General features: G+C 42.0%; 1 protein-coding gene across 2 annotated transcripts in view; it reads left to right on the top strand.

The window, feature by feature from the left end:
- Positions 1 to 15314, top strand: part of LOC134575162 (zinc finger protein 250-like) — a 752315-nt gene extending 737001 nt beyond the window's left edge. For both annotated transcript variants that reach the window (XM_063434388.1, XM_063434387.1), the window contains exon 7: positions 12699 to 15314. In XM_063434388.1, the coding sequence (XP_063290458.1) occupies positions 12699 to 14485 (1787 nt within the window). In that variant the 3' untranslated portion in view covers positions 14486 to 15314. The remainder of the gene's footprint in view (positions 1 to 12698) is intronic.
- Positions 15315 to 16023: the final 709 nt, after the last annotated feature.

Consider the following 16023-nt stretch of genomic DNA (forward strand, 5'->3'; position numbering starts at 1 on the left):
GGGAGTAGGAGCACTATAAAGGTAGAGGGGGGCACTATAGGGATAGATGGGGAACAGGGGTACTATAGGGGGAGCAGGGGCACTATAAAGGTAGAGGGGGGCACTATAGGGATAGATGGGGAACAGGGGTACTATAGTGGGAGTAGGGGCACTATAAAGGTAGAGGGGGGCACTATAGGGATAGATGGGGAACAGGGGTACTATAGAGGGAGCAGGGGCACTATAATGGTAGATGGAGAACAGGGGTACTATAGGGGGAGTAGGGGCACTATAAAGGTAGAGGGGGGCACTATAGGGATAGATGGGGAACAGGGGTACTATAGGGGGAGCAGGGGCACTATAAGGGTAGATGGAGAACAGGGGTACTATAGTGGGAGTAGGGGCACTATAAAGGTAGAGGGGGGCACTATAGGGATAGATGGGGAACAGGGGTACTATAGGGGGAGCAGGGGCACTATAAGGGTAGAGGGGGCACCATTACTAGTTATAAGCATGATGGCAGAAGAGCATACTACTGTACCTGGTGCTATAACTACGTGAGGATTAGCAGTGTGCGTCAGACTGTAATTTCATCTCATTATGGGTAGGGGGTGTAAGGATGTTCCAATCCATCCTAACAGCATTAAAGCACCTTATTTTTAGGACGTTAAGAAGGACTTATGTGTCTCCTGGAACAGAAAACACGCAGTTCTTAGAGCAAGGTCTCCATTCAGACTCAAAATAATTCCAGCAGCCCTGAGAGCTGATTACCGTGGGGGATGGGAACAATGGTATCAAACAAGATTCCTTCGGGCCTCACAATCTCCTTTGGATAATGTCACAAGCGGTTGGGTTTCAGTTCAATCATACTGCTTTAATGAGAAAACACATATTAATGTAGCTGTGGTAATAGTGAAATATAGAGATTTTATATTTTAATTTTAATATTCGCAGTAAATTCTACACATGAAAACCAAATATCAAACATTGACAGAGAAACTCGGTGTATACTTATCCATGGATATATATATATATGTGGAAATATTAAGAGCTGGTCTGTGGGCAGTATAATCTCTGCCTATTTGCTGACAGTTAGTATATAAAAAGAAAATGTAGAGTACGATATGGTGTATTATATTAATACATGTAGACTATGAATAAAGAATGCACTCCCATGTACAACATATCTATTCTGTTTTTGAAACTAAATGCATTGGAGGTACAATGTCTGTTATATGATACATGCATATAACCAACAGTGCCACTATATATATATATATATATATATATATATATATATATATATATATATATATATATATATGTATTAAGGCCTTTTGGCCTGTAATTGTGGGAGGGGCGTATGACACACCTCTTCCCTACTTAAGGGACACCCCTTACCTGGCTCCATATCGTTCGAGGTCAGCGCTGCATCATTTCCACTTCCGGGTCATCCAGACGCCATTTTACCTGATTACTCCATGAGGTTTTTTTAAGCAGAGCTGTGTCAGGAATCCAGCCACAGGCTTTTCCGGCCTACCACCTTCTTTCTTCAATCCATCGCCGTGGATGGTGTCCAAGTGACTCACAAACTGTAAGTCAACCTACCCGTTATGCCAGGCATCAGTCCCACGGCACCATGCACGGGTCAGGTCCTCACTTTACGGCTGCATTTTGTCTAAGTCTGTTCTAAAACCATTGCATGTTCATGCATATCATTCGTTTAAACCCCCTACCGGTCTTTGGGTGTACTACAGGCTTCTTAGACATTATCGCATTTCATGTACAAACCAATGAACCACTGCATTTTCGCCTACACACTGACCCCTACCGGTCATTCAGTCTACTACAGGCTTCTCAGACATTATTGCATTTCATGTACAAACCATCGAACCACTGCATTTTCGCCTACACACTGACCCCTACCGGTCATTCGGTGTACTACAGGCTTCTCAGACATTATTGCATTTCATGTACAAACCAACGAACCACTGCATTTTCGCCTACACACTGACCCCTACCGGTCATTCGGTGTACTACAGGCTTCTCAGACATTATTGCATTTCATGTACAAACCATCGAACCACTGCATTTTCGCCTACACACTGACCCCTACCGGTCATTCAGTGTACTACAGGCTTCTCAGACATTATTGCATTTCATGTAAAAACCAACCTTGCTTCATTTAAACGATTGTCATTTCGGTTTGTGTTTTCTGGTCGGCACTTATTCATAGTATATTCTATGCACGATTGCTGTTCGCATTAAAATGCATACGGTTAAGCTATTCATGCTAACTTCTGTTTCCCTTCATACTAAGATTCGGTTATTCTGCTATGTATTCACATAGATCTTTTTCGTGAGTTACATTTCATCATTTCATGTATTTACATTTGGTTAAAAAGTTGCTTGGTTAAATAGACAGACCATTTTCATGCTATTTTTAAGGTATCACTTATTACATCAAGGGTATGAAACCAGCTAACATTTCTGTATAGACATTGGACTCCCACGCTTACTGGAGTTTTTTTTTATAATTATCCATTTCATTACAATTAAATCAGCCTACGTTACAGGCCTCATTTCTTTGTTGTTAACCATGACACAAGGATTGAATTCCTTTTCATGCATACTCGGGTTGAATCACACGAACTGATCCAACCAATCATACGTTTCCTGCACAGTTATCGGTTAAACTTTCAAATACTTATTTTACACGATCTTAGGTTGTCTATTTTGTTTCAGTTTGCTTATTATATATATATGGTTTTAATAATAAGTTATTTTATTTTACATTGCAGATATTACATGTATATTACTGTTCTGGTTAGCCTACATTACGGCTCCTTTTTCTGTCATGCTCGTACGACATACCACGAGTTCAAGGACACGGTCCTATTTTCAAAGAGTATAATGGAGATATGATGTTATTACAACCATGTACATTATGATTACATGGCACTAACTATTCAGGCCATTTCTTATCATACTCATACGATATACCACGAGTATATAAGAACACGGTCCTACCTTCCACAGAGGGTTTCGGGTTGAATCACACGCATTGGTTCAACCACTCATACGTCACAACATTTTCTGCATAGATTGTCATTTCACATAATTTCACATGGCATTTACAAACTCAGGCCTTTTCTTGACACACTCAGGCGACGTAACACGAGTATTCAAGAACACGGCATATACGTCTCACAAGACTTTCGGTTTTTGAATCACACGTTCTGGTTCATACATTCATACGTCACTTTACAGCAACATTTATGATTCTGCATATTGTCACTTCACATTAAAAAGTCCCTTGCATTCCCAGATCAGTTTAGTGACATGCATATCATCTGATCACCTTCCATATATACACATTACACGGCCAATCCCCTGCTGCCAGGTATCGGACTCAGCGTAACGCTTGTCACCAAGCATGGGCAGTCATGTCACTATCATACTCATAGATTTTACACCTCCCACACATACTGCTAGAAGCCTAATCCCAGCCTATACAGATTACACAGGTCTCACAGGATCCATTCTCACTCGATCCCTTTTAGGTTTATCCAGGTTTTCATACCTGTCGAATCTCAAAACGTCATACATACTACCAGGTACGTAAGCCTGCTCACGTTGTAGTTCACATACGTTTCATTCTTCTAGGCCATAGAGTACTGGCAAGTTAGGGGTATAGGCCCAAATAGGTACCTCCCTTCTTGGCATTTCTGCCTATCGTTTAGTGGTCCGCGAGGCCAACACCCCGCCTCAACGTTTCGGAGGCAAACGCCATCGGGCCACACGTGAGTTAGCCGCCTCGCAATATTATAGAGAGGGCCTCACCTGTCACTCCCTCCCCCTGTTTTCTTTTACTATCACCGAGAGGCCTACGATTCCTGCCACTACAACGGGTGGCCTCAATAACCCCTCGCGCCAACTCATAGACAGAGCCTCTCATAGCCACTTGGCAACTAGCAGGGCCTCACCTGTCACAAACAAGATTAATTTTTCGCCTTTCAGGCCTAGTTAGCCTGCCAGTATCACCCCTGGGGAATCGGTCACTACACCCCTTACCATGGCTGGGTCGGCCGCTGCGACCCCTCCAGCACTGGTTGAGTTGCAATCACTTTCTCCAGCCATCTGTTTCAGGGCACATGCTAAATCTGTGTCCAAATAAAATGTATCCCAAAACTATACTTAACATCAATAAACATTTCTGTACTTACGACATTACTGCCACATCATCCATCTAGACATTTGGTGGAATTCATTATCTCGGGTCTATCAGAAGGATTCACACAGGCCTCATACACATGCCTTCCGGAATCCTGGAATGTCCTAATTTACAATCCGCACAACAAACCCTACAGCGGTGGAGGCACCCTACAGGAAGTGGCAGAGGACTTCCTATGGGGGCCCTTCCAGTCCCCTCCGTTCACCACATGGCGGACAAACCCCATAGGTATTGTCACGGGGAAATCTTCTCACAAACAGAGACTTATCATTGATCTATCAACACCTCACACCTCTGCCACTCCTAGTCTGAACTCCCTCATACCCTCTGAGGAATTTTCACTGCAATATTCCACCATAGATCACGCCATTACGGCTATCATGCAGGCAGGGGCCGGAGCATGGCTCAGTAAGACTGATATCACAATGCTTTCAAGTTACTGCCTATCCACCCTACACTGTGTCACCTGCATGGTATCAAGTGGGCAGGGAACTACTATTTTGCTCACGTTTAACATTTAGGTTCCAAAGTAGTCCGGCCATTTTCGACGTATTCGCCGAAACTCTATGCTGGTTTTATTAAATATAGCCAGATGCCCTACAGTTATACATTATCTGGATGATTTCTTACTGGTCGAGGAGAATATTTCCCCTCCCAGTAGCCTAAGAGAAACCATCAGTCTATTCGAACAGGTGGGTGTCCCAGTCTCCTCCACCAAGACTGAAGGACCAGATACCTTCATCACATTCCTGGGTATCATACTAGACTCAGCCACCATGCAAGCTAGCCTGCCACGCCCAAGGTAGAAAACATTCTGATCAACATAATCTCTACATACAACTCGGTACTTGCAACCGCAAGAATTACAGTCTCTGCTTGGGTCACTGAATTTTGCCATTCGCATCATACCTCAAGGCCGGGCTTTCATCTCACAACTCCTTTACATGTTTCCCACTTTTAGACATGATGGACACAGGTCACCCCTGGATACCCAAGCCACGGCAGGCGTAATTATGTGGAGAAAAATTTTAACCACCTTGAATGGTAAAAGCATGTTCCTTCCAAAATTGTCTGACTCCTCACCAACCATTTGGTCAGACGCGGCGTCTACCACAGGTTTTACAGCAATTTTTCAGGAACGAATGGCTTTGGGGCAGCTGGCCTTCAGAAGTTCAGGACCTGGAGGGTTTTTCCACTACCTCAGCTCTGTTTGAGATATATCCCATCATGACGGTTGCCGTGGCATGGGTGCATTTATGGGCAGGTTCGTCTGTACGTTGCTACTCAGACAACCAAGTAACTTGTCACATTATAAACAAGGCCGATCCAAATCACTGACTATTATGAGATTCTTGAGGAAACTCACTTGGCTGGCTGCATGTCATAATTTTCTCTTGTTTTGTATTCATGTTCCAGGTGTATGTAACACTGCTGCTGACAATTTGTCTCGCTTTAATTTCCAGGCTTTTCGTCAAATACTCCCGTCAGCCGCACTCACAGCCATGAACACCCCACTATTCCACCATCTAGTAATGGACTAGATGCTATTATGCAACATAGCAGAACATTGTCCTAATTAGCACTGTCTACTAATACCCGGGAAACTTACGATAGAGCTTTCATTTGATTTAAAGATTCCTTTCTGAACCTGGTTGGGCTTTGCTTCTTTTTGCCACCTCAAACTCAAACTATCAAACAACACAATCAAACCATATCTGACAGGCATCCAACATCACATGCTAACTTTACAACCAGACAAATCAAGTGTCCTCCTACCAATTAAGAACATCCTTAGGGGTATTCAGAGATCCGAACCCCCACGTACGGCCCAGAGGCTACCCATAGATTTCCATATTTTTAAAGACTTATACAATTCACTAGATTTAAACCCTTTGCCAACAACACAAACCTCATCGTTAAAACCGCCATATACGTAGCCTTGTTTATGGTTTCTTGAGACCAAGAGAATTTACCGCCATCAGCACAACACAGTCCACTCACATCCTACTTCATTCACACTTAACAAAACACATGGACTATTATATCTTGACTCTGCCTCACTCCAAAACCAGTCAACATGCACTTTCAGTAGAGGTTAAGTACTATCCTACTCACAACAGGTGGAGCCCCGTCAAACTACTGGACTCATATACCCAGCATAACAACGAACCACCATCTCAACCACTTTCAGTCTACAAGGTTCGGTACTCACTACCACCACCTTTATGACACACGTCAGGTCTTTACTTGCACAGCTGGGCCTCAAATCAGCTAACTATTCGGGCCACTCCTTCCGCATAGGAGCGGCCTCCACAGCATCCAGTGCAAACATTCCAGTTCATGTTATCAAGTCACTAGGGCGCTGGAAATCATCGGCTTACTCTAGATACATACCTAACCCGGTACAAGAAGTAAGAAATGCCTTTCAAGACATGTCTGGTTAAAGTATGTATATTGCTGGTATGTAATAAATTTGATTTTCTACTTTTGCCCTCTTTATATACAGGCCTACCTCATCGTTGGTTCCGGCACACCACAACCGACTTGCTCTTTTAATACCATCCTACACTTATCAGTGTTTGTATCTTCTGTACTATCATGAGCCCTTAACACAAGTATTAAGGCCTTTTGGCCTGTAATTGTGGGAGGGGCGTATGACACACCTCTTCCCTACTTAAGGGACACCCCTTACCTGGCTCCATATCGTTCGAGGTCAGCGCTGCATCACCCTCCCACCCACTCCTCATTATTAACTCCTTTTCTCTTTACATTTCTTCTTGGTGGGCCCTCTTTATTTACAGGCCTACCTCATCGTTGGTTCCGGCACACCACAACCGACTTGCTCTTTTAATACCATCCTACACTTATCAGTGTTTGTATCTTCTGTACTATCATGAGCCCTTAACACAAATATATATATATATATATAAATACAGGGAGTGCAGAATTATTAGGCAAGTTGTATTTTTGAGGATTAATTTTATTATTGAACAACAACCATGTTCTCAATGAACCCAAAAAACTCATTAATATCAAAGCTGAATATTTTTGGAAGTAGTTTTTAGTTTGTTTTTAGTTATAGCTATTTTAGGGGGATATCTGTGTGTGCAGGTGACTATTACTGTGCATAATTATTAGGCAACTTAACAAAAAACAAATATATACCCATTTCAATTATTTATTTTTACCAGTGAAACCAATATAACATCTCAACATTCACAAATATACATTTCTGACATTCAAAAACATAACAAAAACAAATCAGTGACCAATATAGCCACCTTTCTTTGCAAGGACACTCAAAAGCCTGCCATCCATGGATTCTGTCAGTGTTTTGATCTGTTCACCATCAACATTGCGTGCAGCAGCAACCACAGCCTCCCAGACACTGTTCAGAGAGGTGTACTGTTTTCCCTCCTTGTAAATCTCACATTTGATGATGGACCACAGGTTCTCAATGGGGTTCAGATCAGGTGAACAAGGAGGCCATGTCATTAGATTTTCTTCTTTTATACCCTTTCTTGCCAGCCACGCTGTGGAGTACTTGGACGCGTGTGATGGAGCATTGTCCTGCATGAAAATCATGTTTTTCTTGAAGGATGCAGACTTCTTCCTGTACCACTGCTTGAAGAAGGTGTGTTCCAGAAACTGGCAGTAGGACTGGGAGTTGAGCTTGACTCCATCCTCAACCCGAAAAGGCCCCACAAGCTCATCTTTGATGATACCAGCCCAAACCAGTACTCCACCTCCACCTTGCTGGCGTCTGAGTCGGACTGGAGCTCTCTGCCCTTTACCAATCCAGCCACGGGCCCATCCATCTGGCCCATCAAGACTCACTCTCATTTCATCAGTCCATAAAACCTTAGAAAAATCAGTCTTGAGATATTTCTTGGCCCAGTCTTGACATTTCAGCTTGTGTGTCTTGTTCAGTGGTGGTCGTCTTTCAGCCTTTCTTACCTTGGCCATGTCTCTGAGTATTGCACACCTTGTGCTTTTGGGCACTCCAGTGATGTTGCAGCTCTGAAATATGGCCAAACTGGTGGCAAGTGGCATCCTGGCAGCTGCACGCTTGACTTTTCTCAGTTCATGGGCAGTTATTTTGCGCCTTGGTTTCTCCACACGCTTCTTGCGACCCTGTTGACTATTTTGAATGAAACGCTTGATTGTTCGATGATCACGCTTCAGAAGCTTTGCAATTTTAAGAGTGCTGCATCCCTCTGCAAGATATCTCACTATTTTTTACTTTTCTGAGCCTGTCAAGTCCTTCTTTTGACCCATTTTGCCAAAGGAAAGGAAGTTGCCTAATAATTATGCACACCTGATATAGGGTGTTGATGTCATTAGACCACACCCCTTCTCATTACAGAGATGCACATCACCTAATATGCTTAATTGGTAGTAGGCTTTCGAGCCTATACAGCTTGGAGTAAGACAACATGCATAAAGAGGATGATGTGGTCAAAATACTCATTTGCCTAATAATTCTGCACTCCCTGTACATGTATTGTCCAACAGTGCCAATATACACTACTCAAAAAAATAAAGGGAACCCTTAAACAACACAATGTAACTCCAAGTCAGTCACACTTCTGTGAAATAAAACTGCCCACTTAGGAAGCAACACTGAGTGACAATCAATTTCACATGCTGTTGTGCAAATGGGATAGACAACAGGTGGAAATTATAGGCAATTAGCAAGACACCCCCAAGAGTGGTTCTGCAGGTGGTGACCAAAGACCACTTCTCAGTTCCTATGCTTCCTGGCTGATGTATTGGTCACTTTTGAATGCTGGCGGTGCTTTTACTCTAGTGGTAGCATGAGACGGAGTCTACAACCCACACAAGTGGCTCAGGTAGTGCAGCTCATCCAGGATGGCACATCAATGCGAGCTGTGGCAAGAAGATTTGCTGTGTCTGTCAGCGTAGTGTCCAGAGCATGGAGGCGCTACCAGGAGACAGGCCAGTACATCAGGAGACGTGGAGGAGGCTGTAGGAGGGCAACAACCCAGCAGCAGGACCACTACCTCTGCCTTTGTGCAAGGAGGAACAGGAGGAGCACTGCCAGAGCCCTGCAAAATGACCTCCAGCAGGCCACAAATGTGCATGTGTCTGCTCAGATGGTCAGAAACAGACTCCATGAGGGTGGTATGAGGGCCCGACGTCCACAGGTGGGGGTTGTGCTTACAAGCCGTGCAGGACGTTTGGCATTTGCCAGAGAACACCAAGATTGGCAAATTCGCCACTGGCGCCCTGTGTTCTTCACAGATGAAAGGTTCACACTGAGCACATGTGACAGACGTGACAGAGTCTGGAGACGCCGTGGAGAACGTTCTGCTGCCTGCAACATCCTCCAGCATGACCGGTTTGGCAGTGGGTCAGTAATGGTGTGGGGTGGCATTTCTTTGGGGGGGCCGAACAGCCCTCCATGTGCTCGCCAGAGGTAGCCTGACTGCCATTAGGTACCGAGAGGAGATCCTCAGACCCCTTGTGAGACCATATGCTGGTGCGGTTGGCCCTGGGTTCCTCCTACTGCAAGAATGCTAGACCTCATGTGGCTGGAGTGTGTCAGCAGTTCCTGCAAGACGAAGGCATTGATGCTATGGAGTGGCCCGCCCGTTCCCCAGACCTGAATCCAATTGAGCATATCTGGGACATCATGTCTCGCTCCATCCACCAACGTCACGTTGCACCACAGACTGTCCAGGAGTTGGCAGATGCTTTAGTCCAGGTCTGGGAGGAGATTCCTCAGGAGACCATCCGCCACCTCATCAGGAGCATTCACAGGCGTTGTATGGAGGTTATACAGGCATGTGGAGGCCACACACCCTACTGAGCCTCATTTTGACTTGTTTTAAGGACATTACATCAAAGTTGGATCAGCCTGTAGTGTGTTTTTCCACTTTAATTTTGAGTGTGACTTCAAATCCAGACCTCCATGGGTTGAAAAATTTGATTTCCATTTTTTTATTTTTGTGTGATTTTGTTGTCAGCACATTCAACTATGTAAAGAACAAAGTATTTCAGAAGAATATTTAATTCATTCAGATCTAGGATGTGTTATTTTTGTAAAAAAAAAAAATCCAAATTGTGCTGGCACTCAATCAATCACATGTGGGTGCAGGTATTCGAGGTCAACCCCAATGTAAGCTCATAATATATACAAAAATTTGAACATAAATACCGCACTCTATGCATTGATTATGCATGCTAAGGGAAACTTCATAGCTGAGTTTGCACAAAAATTCATTAATTGATTAATAACCCAGTGTAATTCAAAAAGTTACTCCAGTTAATTGTTGACCTTATCCTAAATTGATATATCATACACATCGAGAAAATTCATAATATATACACAATATTTACAACCACTGGCCATCCCTTCATAATCTCATATATCATACACCAAGCACAAGTTCATGGTATGTACAATGATTATTTACAACTAATTACAGTCCTGATATCCCATAAGTGTGGGGATAAGATATCCTAGGTGGATCCACCACCTGTTAATGTACTGATAGGCCTTAAGAAAAACGAGAAGAAAAAAAGGACAAAAAAATTATAAAAAAGAAAAATTGCTATTATTGGCAAATAATAAAAAATGAAAAAAAACGTAAAAAGACAAAAGGAAAAATAAGGAAAAATGTCTGTAAAGCAGTCCAATTATGAAGACTAGTGCACTGAAAAATGCTTATTATATGGGTGGATCTCACCAACAGTAGTGATGTCTTCGCAGGGATATGCTGTAGTTGTATCGAGGGTTTTCCTAGAATGTAAAAGGCGTAACCCAATGGAACAGTTGGGAAGAGAGTCCTCTTTAGTTTTTAAGTTATCTGGCCGTGAAGTTCTCATATAAGGTGAGTCAGATCGGTCGGCAGAAAAACGGTCCTGAAGGTAATCAGCTGAGCGGCAACAAATGGACAAGAAGAAGGGACGTGGATGTCCCGAGCGCGCAGCCCGTTTGCTGCTGAACAGCTGATTCTTCTTGTCCATTTGTTGCCGCTCAGCTGATTACCTTCAGGACCGTTTTTCTGCCGACCGATCTGACTCACCTTATATGAGAACTTCACGGCCAGATAACCCCAATACAACTACAGTATATCCCTGCGAAGACATCACTACTGTTGGTGAGATCCACCCATATAATAAGCATCTGAGGCAACCTTCTCCACTCACATGTTGTGGACTACAGTTCCCATAGTGCTCTTACAGTCATAATGCTTACAAACCATCAAGGGATATGTAGTCCACAACATCTGGAGTACCAAATGTTGCCTATCCCTGCTCTAAGCAGTCATCAAACTGCAATGTTGTATTTTGGAAGTAAAATAGTTTAAAGATTTATTTTTTGTGTTAATCGTTTGTATTTTTTTTTTTTAAGGGGGCAGGCTGGAGCAGGCTTTATTGTCTGATATCTGCATGACAGCAGTAACAAAATAATTTTATGTCCTGATGCCCTGAACTTGCAGGTGACACGGGATCATACCCTAACTTACAGGAATGGCGAATCCCACAAACAGAGGTACTAGGTATACTGATTACCGGGCCTGAGAATGGCCGGTTTTAACGGAAGAAAGATAAAGACAAAGTAAGTAATAACCAAGGTCAGGAATATAGAAATACAGATAAACAAACTGGGTCAGGATACCAGAAATACCAATATCAAAATATATCAAGTGACACTTACTATAAGCGCTAACGTATATAAAGGCAAAAGCCACAATAGGGCAATGAACAAGGACCCAAATGAACATATCTTCTAGCACACTTTCTGATTGGTCCACGTCATGTCTGCGTCTCCAAACCAATTAAACATGGGGTCGCCTAGATGATGTGGTCACTATAGCATCTAAGATGCTACGTGGAAGAAACTGATTAATAGATTTTGGGCCGTTTGAACCAGTAAAGGGAGCGTTTCGTCGGGCCGAATAATAAGTATAATATTCCTTGTTCAGGTTGCATGGCCATGTGGAGCATTTGGGGGGTGTGACCTGAGGAGGGGAGTGGCACAGAAGTGTTCAGCTTGCGCTGCCTGGCGAGGGGAGCAGCGCGTGTGCCTGGTGCAGGTAAGTCCCTAGCAGCGGGAGACAAGTTAAACTTATTGAAATGCTGTGTTCTGTGGTTCAATTCTGGATCAGCTCCAGCAGAATGAAGCTATGTGTTGATAAGATTGTCTCTGTAATAAAAAGGATAATTGTTTTAGAAGCCATAACAGCATAACAACCGTAATCTAATATTTGCCTATTTACCTCTTTCCTACAGATTTCACCAGAACCTAAATAAAATCTTATTTTTGGAAATAAACTCCTTAAGATGAGTCACTGTATGCAAAACGTTAAAAGGGATTCATTATGTGAAGATATAGACACTAACACATGTTCACTCACCAAACATTCACGGACAGAATACCAGTCTACTTATATTAAGGAAGAACCAGCCTCATGTAAAGAAGGAAATCTTACAGACATTTCTACACACAAAGAACATCCACAGACAGAATATCCATCTACTTATATTAAGGAGGAACCAGCCTGGTGTACACAAGGAAATCTCACAGTTATTTCTATACCCACAGAACATCCTCAGACAGAATATCTATCCACTCATATTAAGGAGGAACCAGCCATATGTAAAGAAGAAAATTTCACAGACATTTCTACACCCACAGAACATTCACAGACAGAATACCTATCTATTCATGTTAAGGAGGAATCAGCCTTATGTGAAGAAGGAAATCTCAACGACCCATCTACACCCCCAGAATATCCACACACAAAATACCCATCTACTCATATTAAGGAGGAACCAGTCTCATGTGAAGAAAATCTCAATATATCCACACCCAGAGAACATCCACAGACATCTATTCACATTAAGGAGGAACCAACATCATATGAAGAAGTATATCTTACGGACATGCATTTACCTTCAGAGCATACACAAACAGAAAAAACATATTCTTGTCCTCAGTGTGGTAAATGTTTTAATCAGAAACCATATCTTCAAAAACATATAAAAACTCACACAGGTCAGAAGGCATTTTCTTGTTCACAATGCGGGAAAGGTTTCACAAGAAAATCATATCTTGATAAACATCAGAAGGTTCGCGTAGAGGATAAACCATATTTTTGTTCTAAATGTGGAAAGAGTTTCCCCCAACAGTGTGCTTTTCTTGAGCATAAAATTAGTCATATAGGAGAGAAACCATATTCATGTTCAGAGTGTGGAAAACGATTTTTACGCAGATCTGTTCTGGCAATTCATCAAAATATTCACACAGGAGTGAAACCATATTTTTGTTCTGAATGTGGAAAACGGTTTAACCAAAAATCTGAGCTTCGAAGTCATCTAAGAATTCACACAGGGGAGAAACCATATTCTTGTTTGGAGTGTGGGAAATTTTTTAGACATAAAACGGGTCTGCTTTCGCATGAAAGAACGCACACAGGAGATGAGCCTTATTCTTGTTCCGAATGTGGAAAACGGTTTACCCATAAAGAGAATTTTGCTGCACATCAGAGAACTCACACAGGAGAGAAGCCATACGCTTGCTCAGAATGTGGGAAGTGTTTTGGCCATCGATCGGGTGTAATCAAACATGAAAGAATTCATACAAGAGCGAAAAAAAAATCTGATCTAATTGACACGGAAGAGAAACCATATTCTTGTTCTGAATGTGGGGAACGGTTTATAAACCAGTCTTTTTTCATTAAGCATCAGCGGATTCACACAGTAGAAGAGCCATTTTTGTGTATTAAATGTGGGAAATGTTTTGCAGATAAGGACGCACTTGTCAGCCATGAACTACTTCATGAAGGTGAGAAACCATATTCCTGTGCGCAGTGTGGCAAATGTTTTAGCCATGAAAAGAAACTTGCCAGACATGAGAAAATCCACACAAGTGAGAAACCGTATTCTTGTTCCGTGTGTGGAAAATGTTACATTGATAAAACCACTCTTGTTAGACATCAGATAATTCACACAGGCCAGAAACCATATTCCTGTTCTGAATGTGGCAAATGTTACCGTCATAAATCCACTCTTGTAAATCATGAAAAACGTCACACAGGTGAAAGACCATATTGTTGTTTTGAATGTGGGAGACGTTTTTATGAGAAGACTGTATTTGTCTTACATCAAAGAACCCACACAGGAGAGAGACCATATTCTTGCTCTGAGTGTGGGAAACATTTTAGCTTTAAAGGAAGTCTTTTCAAACATCGTCTTGTTCACTCAGAAAGAAAACCTATTGCTCAGTGTGTAAATGACTGATTTTTAGAACAGTGACAAGATCATCGGTGAACCGACTACATATTATATTACTCCTTCACGACAGATGATGTACCAGGACTGTCTAGGCTTTGCCAAACAGCCTTTTTTGAAGGAAATAAATGGAGACACACAGGCCGTACGTTAATAGTATAATAAAATATAGACTTGAGCTGGTCTTTATCATAGGAATTCACATACATTTAGCCATAATGATATTATGGAATTGGCTGGGATTACTATGACATCTTTAGTTGTGAAAAAAATAGAAACGCAGGACCATCCACAGTCTAAAGATTCTTATATTGGAAACTTCCCACACAGTTTGACTTAGAAGTTCTGTGTACACCACGTTTTAGTTATGTCAAAACGTTAACCTTGAGAATGAACTTCTCTTCTTACGTATGGAGCTTCTGCAGATCTTGCTGCAAACCATAGGACTTGTGGTGATTCTGCCGCACTTATAGATTGTATTGGATTGTCATAGCAGAATCCTCTTAAACCTAAAACTTTAAATGGTGTGAGAGTGCAATGCATGCGCACACCATTTCCTTGGACAAGGAAATCTAAATTTACTCTGTCAATGAAAACTAAAGAGGACTGGCTTTGGTAGCTGAGAAACGTTTGACAAACTCCAAGTACAGGTTCCCAGGACCACAACCACTGTGTTATGCTGAAGTGGTTATGGTACTTGGAATGTCTCCTTAAATTAATTCAAAAACTCTGATATATATGAAGAGGAATGTATAAAATGTATTCAAAATCTTTGTCGTATACATGGCTGATAAATGTGTTAAAATAGACTTTACAATAAAGTCTTTGTTGATTTGCATTATTATGTAGTTTGTTCCTGTAACACCACCCATATTTTCTCTTTCTTTTTACATTGTCAAAGGAAAAGAATATCACAGTGCTCTTCGAAGTGCATCACTGATTGAGAAATGGAAAATGATTTTGTATTTTTTTGTGAACCTATGAAAGTATATTGGAGATAAACCAATCTCCATAGGAAATGGCATTAGTAATCAAGTCAAAACAGTCATAGAATGGGAACAACTATTGTCCATTCAATAATATTAATCTATCTTCCCATAATGATGATAAAAGTAAAACTATAATTATTTTGCACTGAGAGATCTATATTCACAAACATTCACACTTCAGGAATTCATTGCTCATTACACAATTTACGCTGTATTACAAACATAATGAGTTATGTTTTGAGAGGTCAACTGATTTTCTCCAAGGCTAATTTTGTGACAAACATTTTTGGCCCTATTTAAACGAGCTGCCAATTCAAGACTATTAGAAAGTCGGATAGCAGGTGTTGACACTGGAGATGTCTTGCATAACAGTCTGTTAGAGTCGCAAAGGTTCAATGAGAGAGTGCAGTTTTAAGATAGTGAAGCACCACACTCCACCCATGGATTTTGATTCTACCTCCACTCTGGAACCCCCACCTACTGATCTGTTGGACTCATATGACAGGGCTCAACAAATCGCCTGGGATTTGTGAGCCCATTCCCTCTGGGGTGGTCAAG

Source organism: Pelobates fuscus, chromosome 10 (assembly GCF_036172605.1).
Source record: "Pelobates fuscus isolate aPelFus1 chromosome 10, aPelFus1.pri, whole genome shotgun sequence".
NCBI classification, from domain to species: domain Eukaryota; kingdom Metazoa; phylum Chordata; class Amphibia; order Anura; family Pelobatidae; genus Pelobates; species Pelobates fuscus.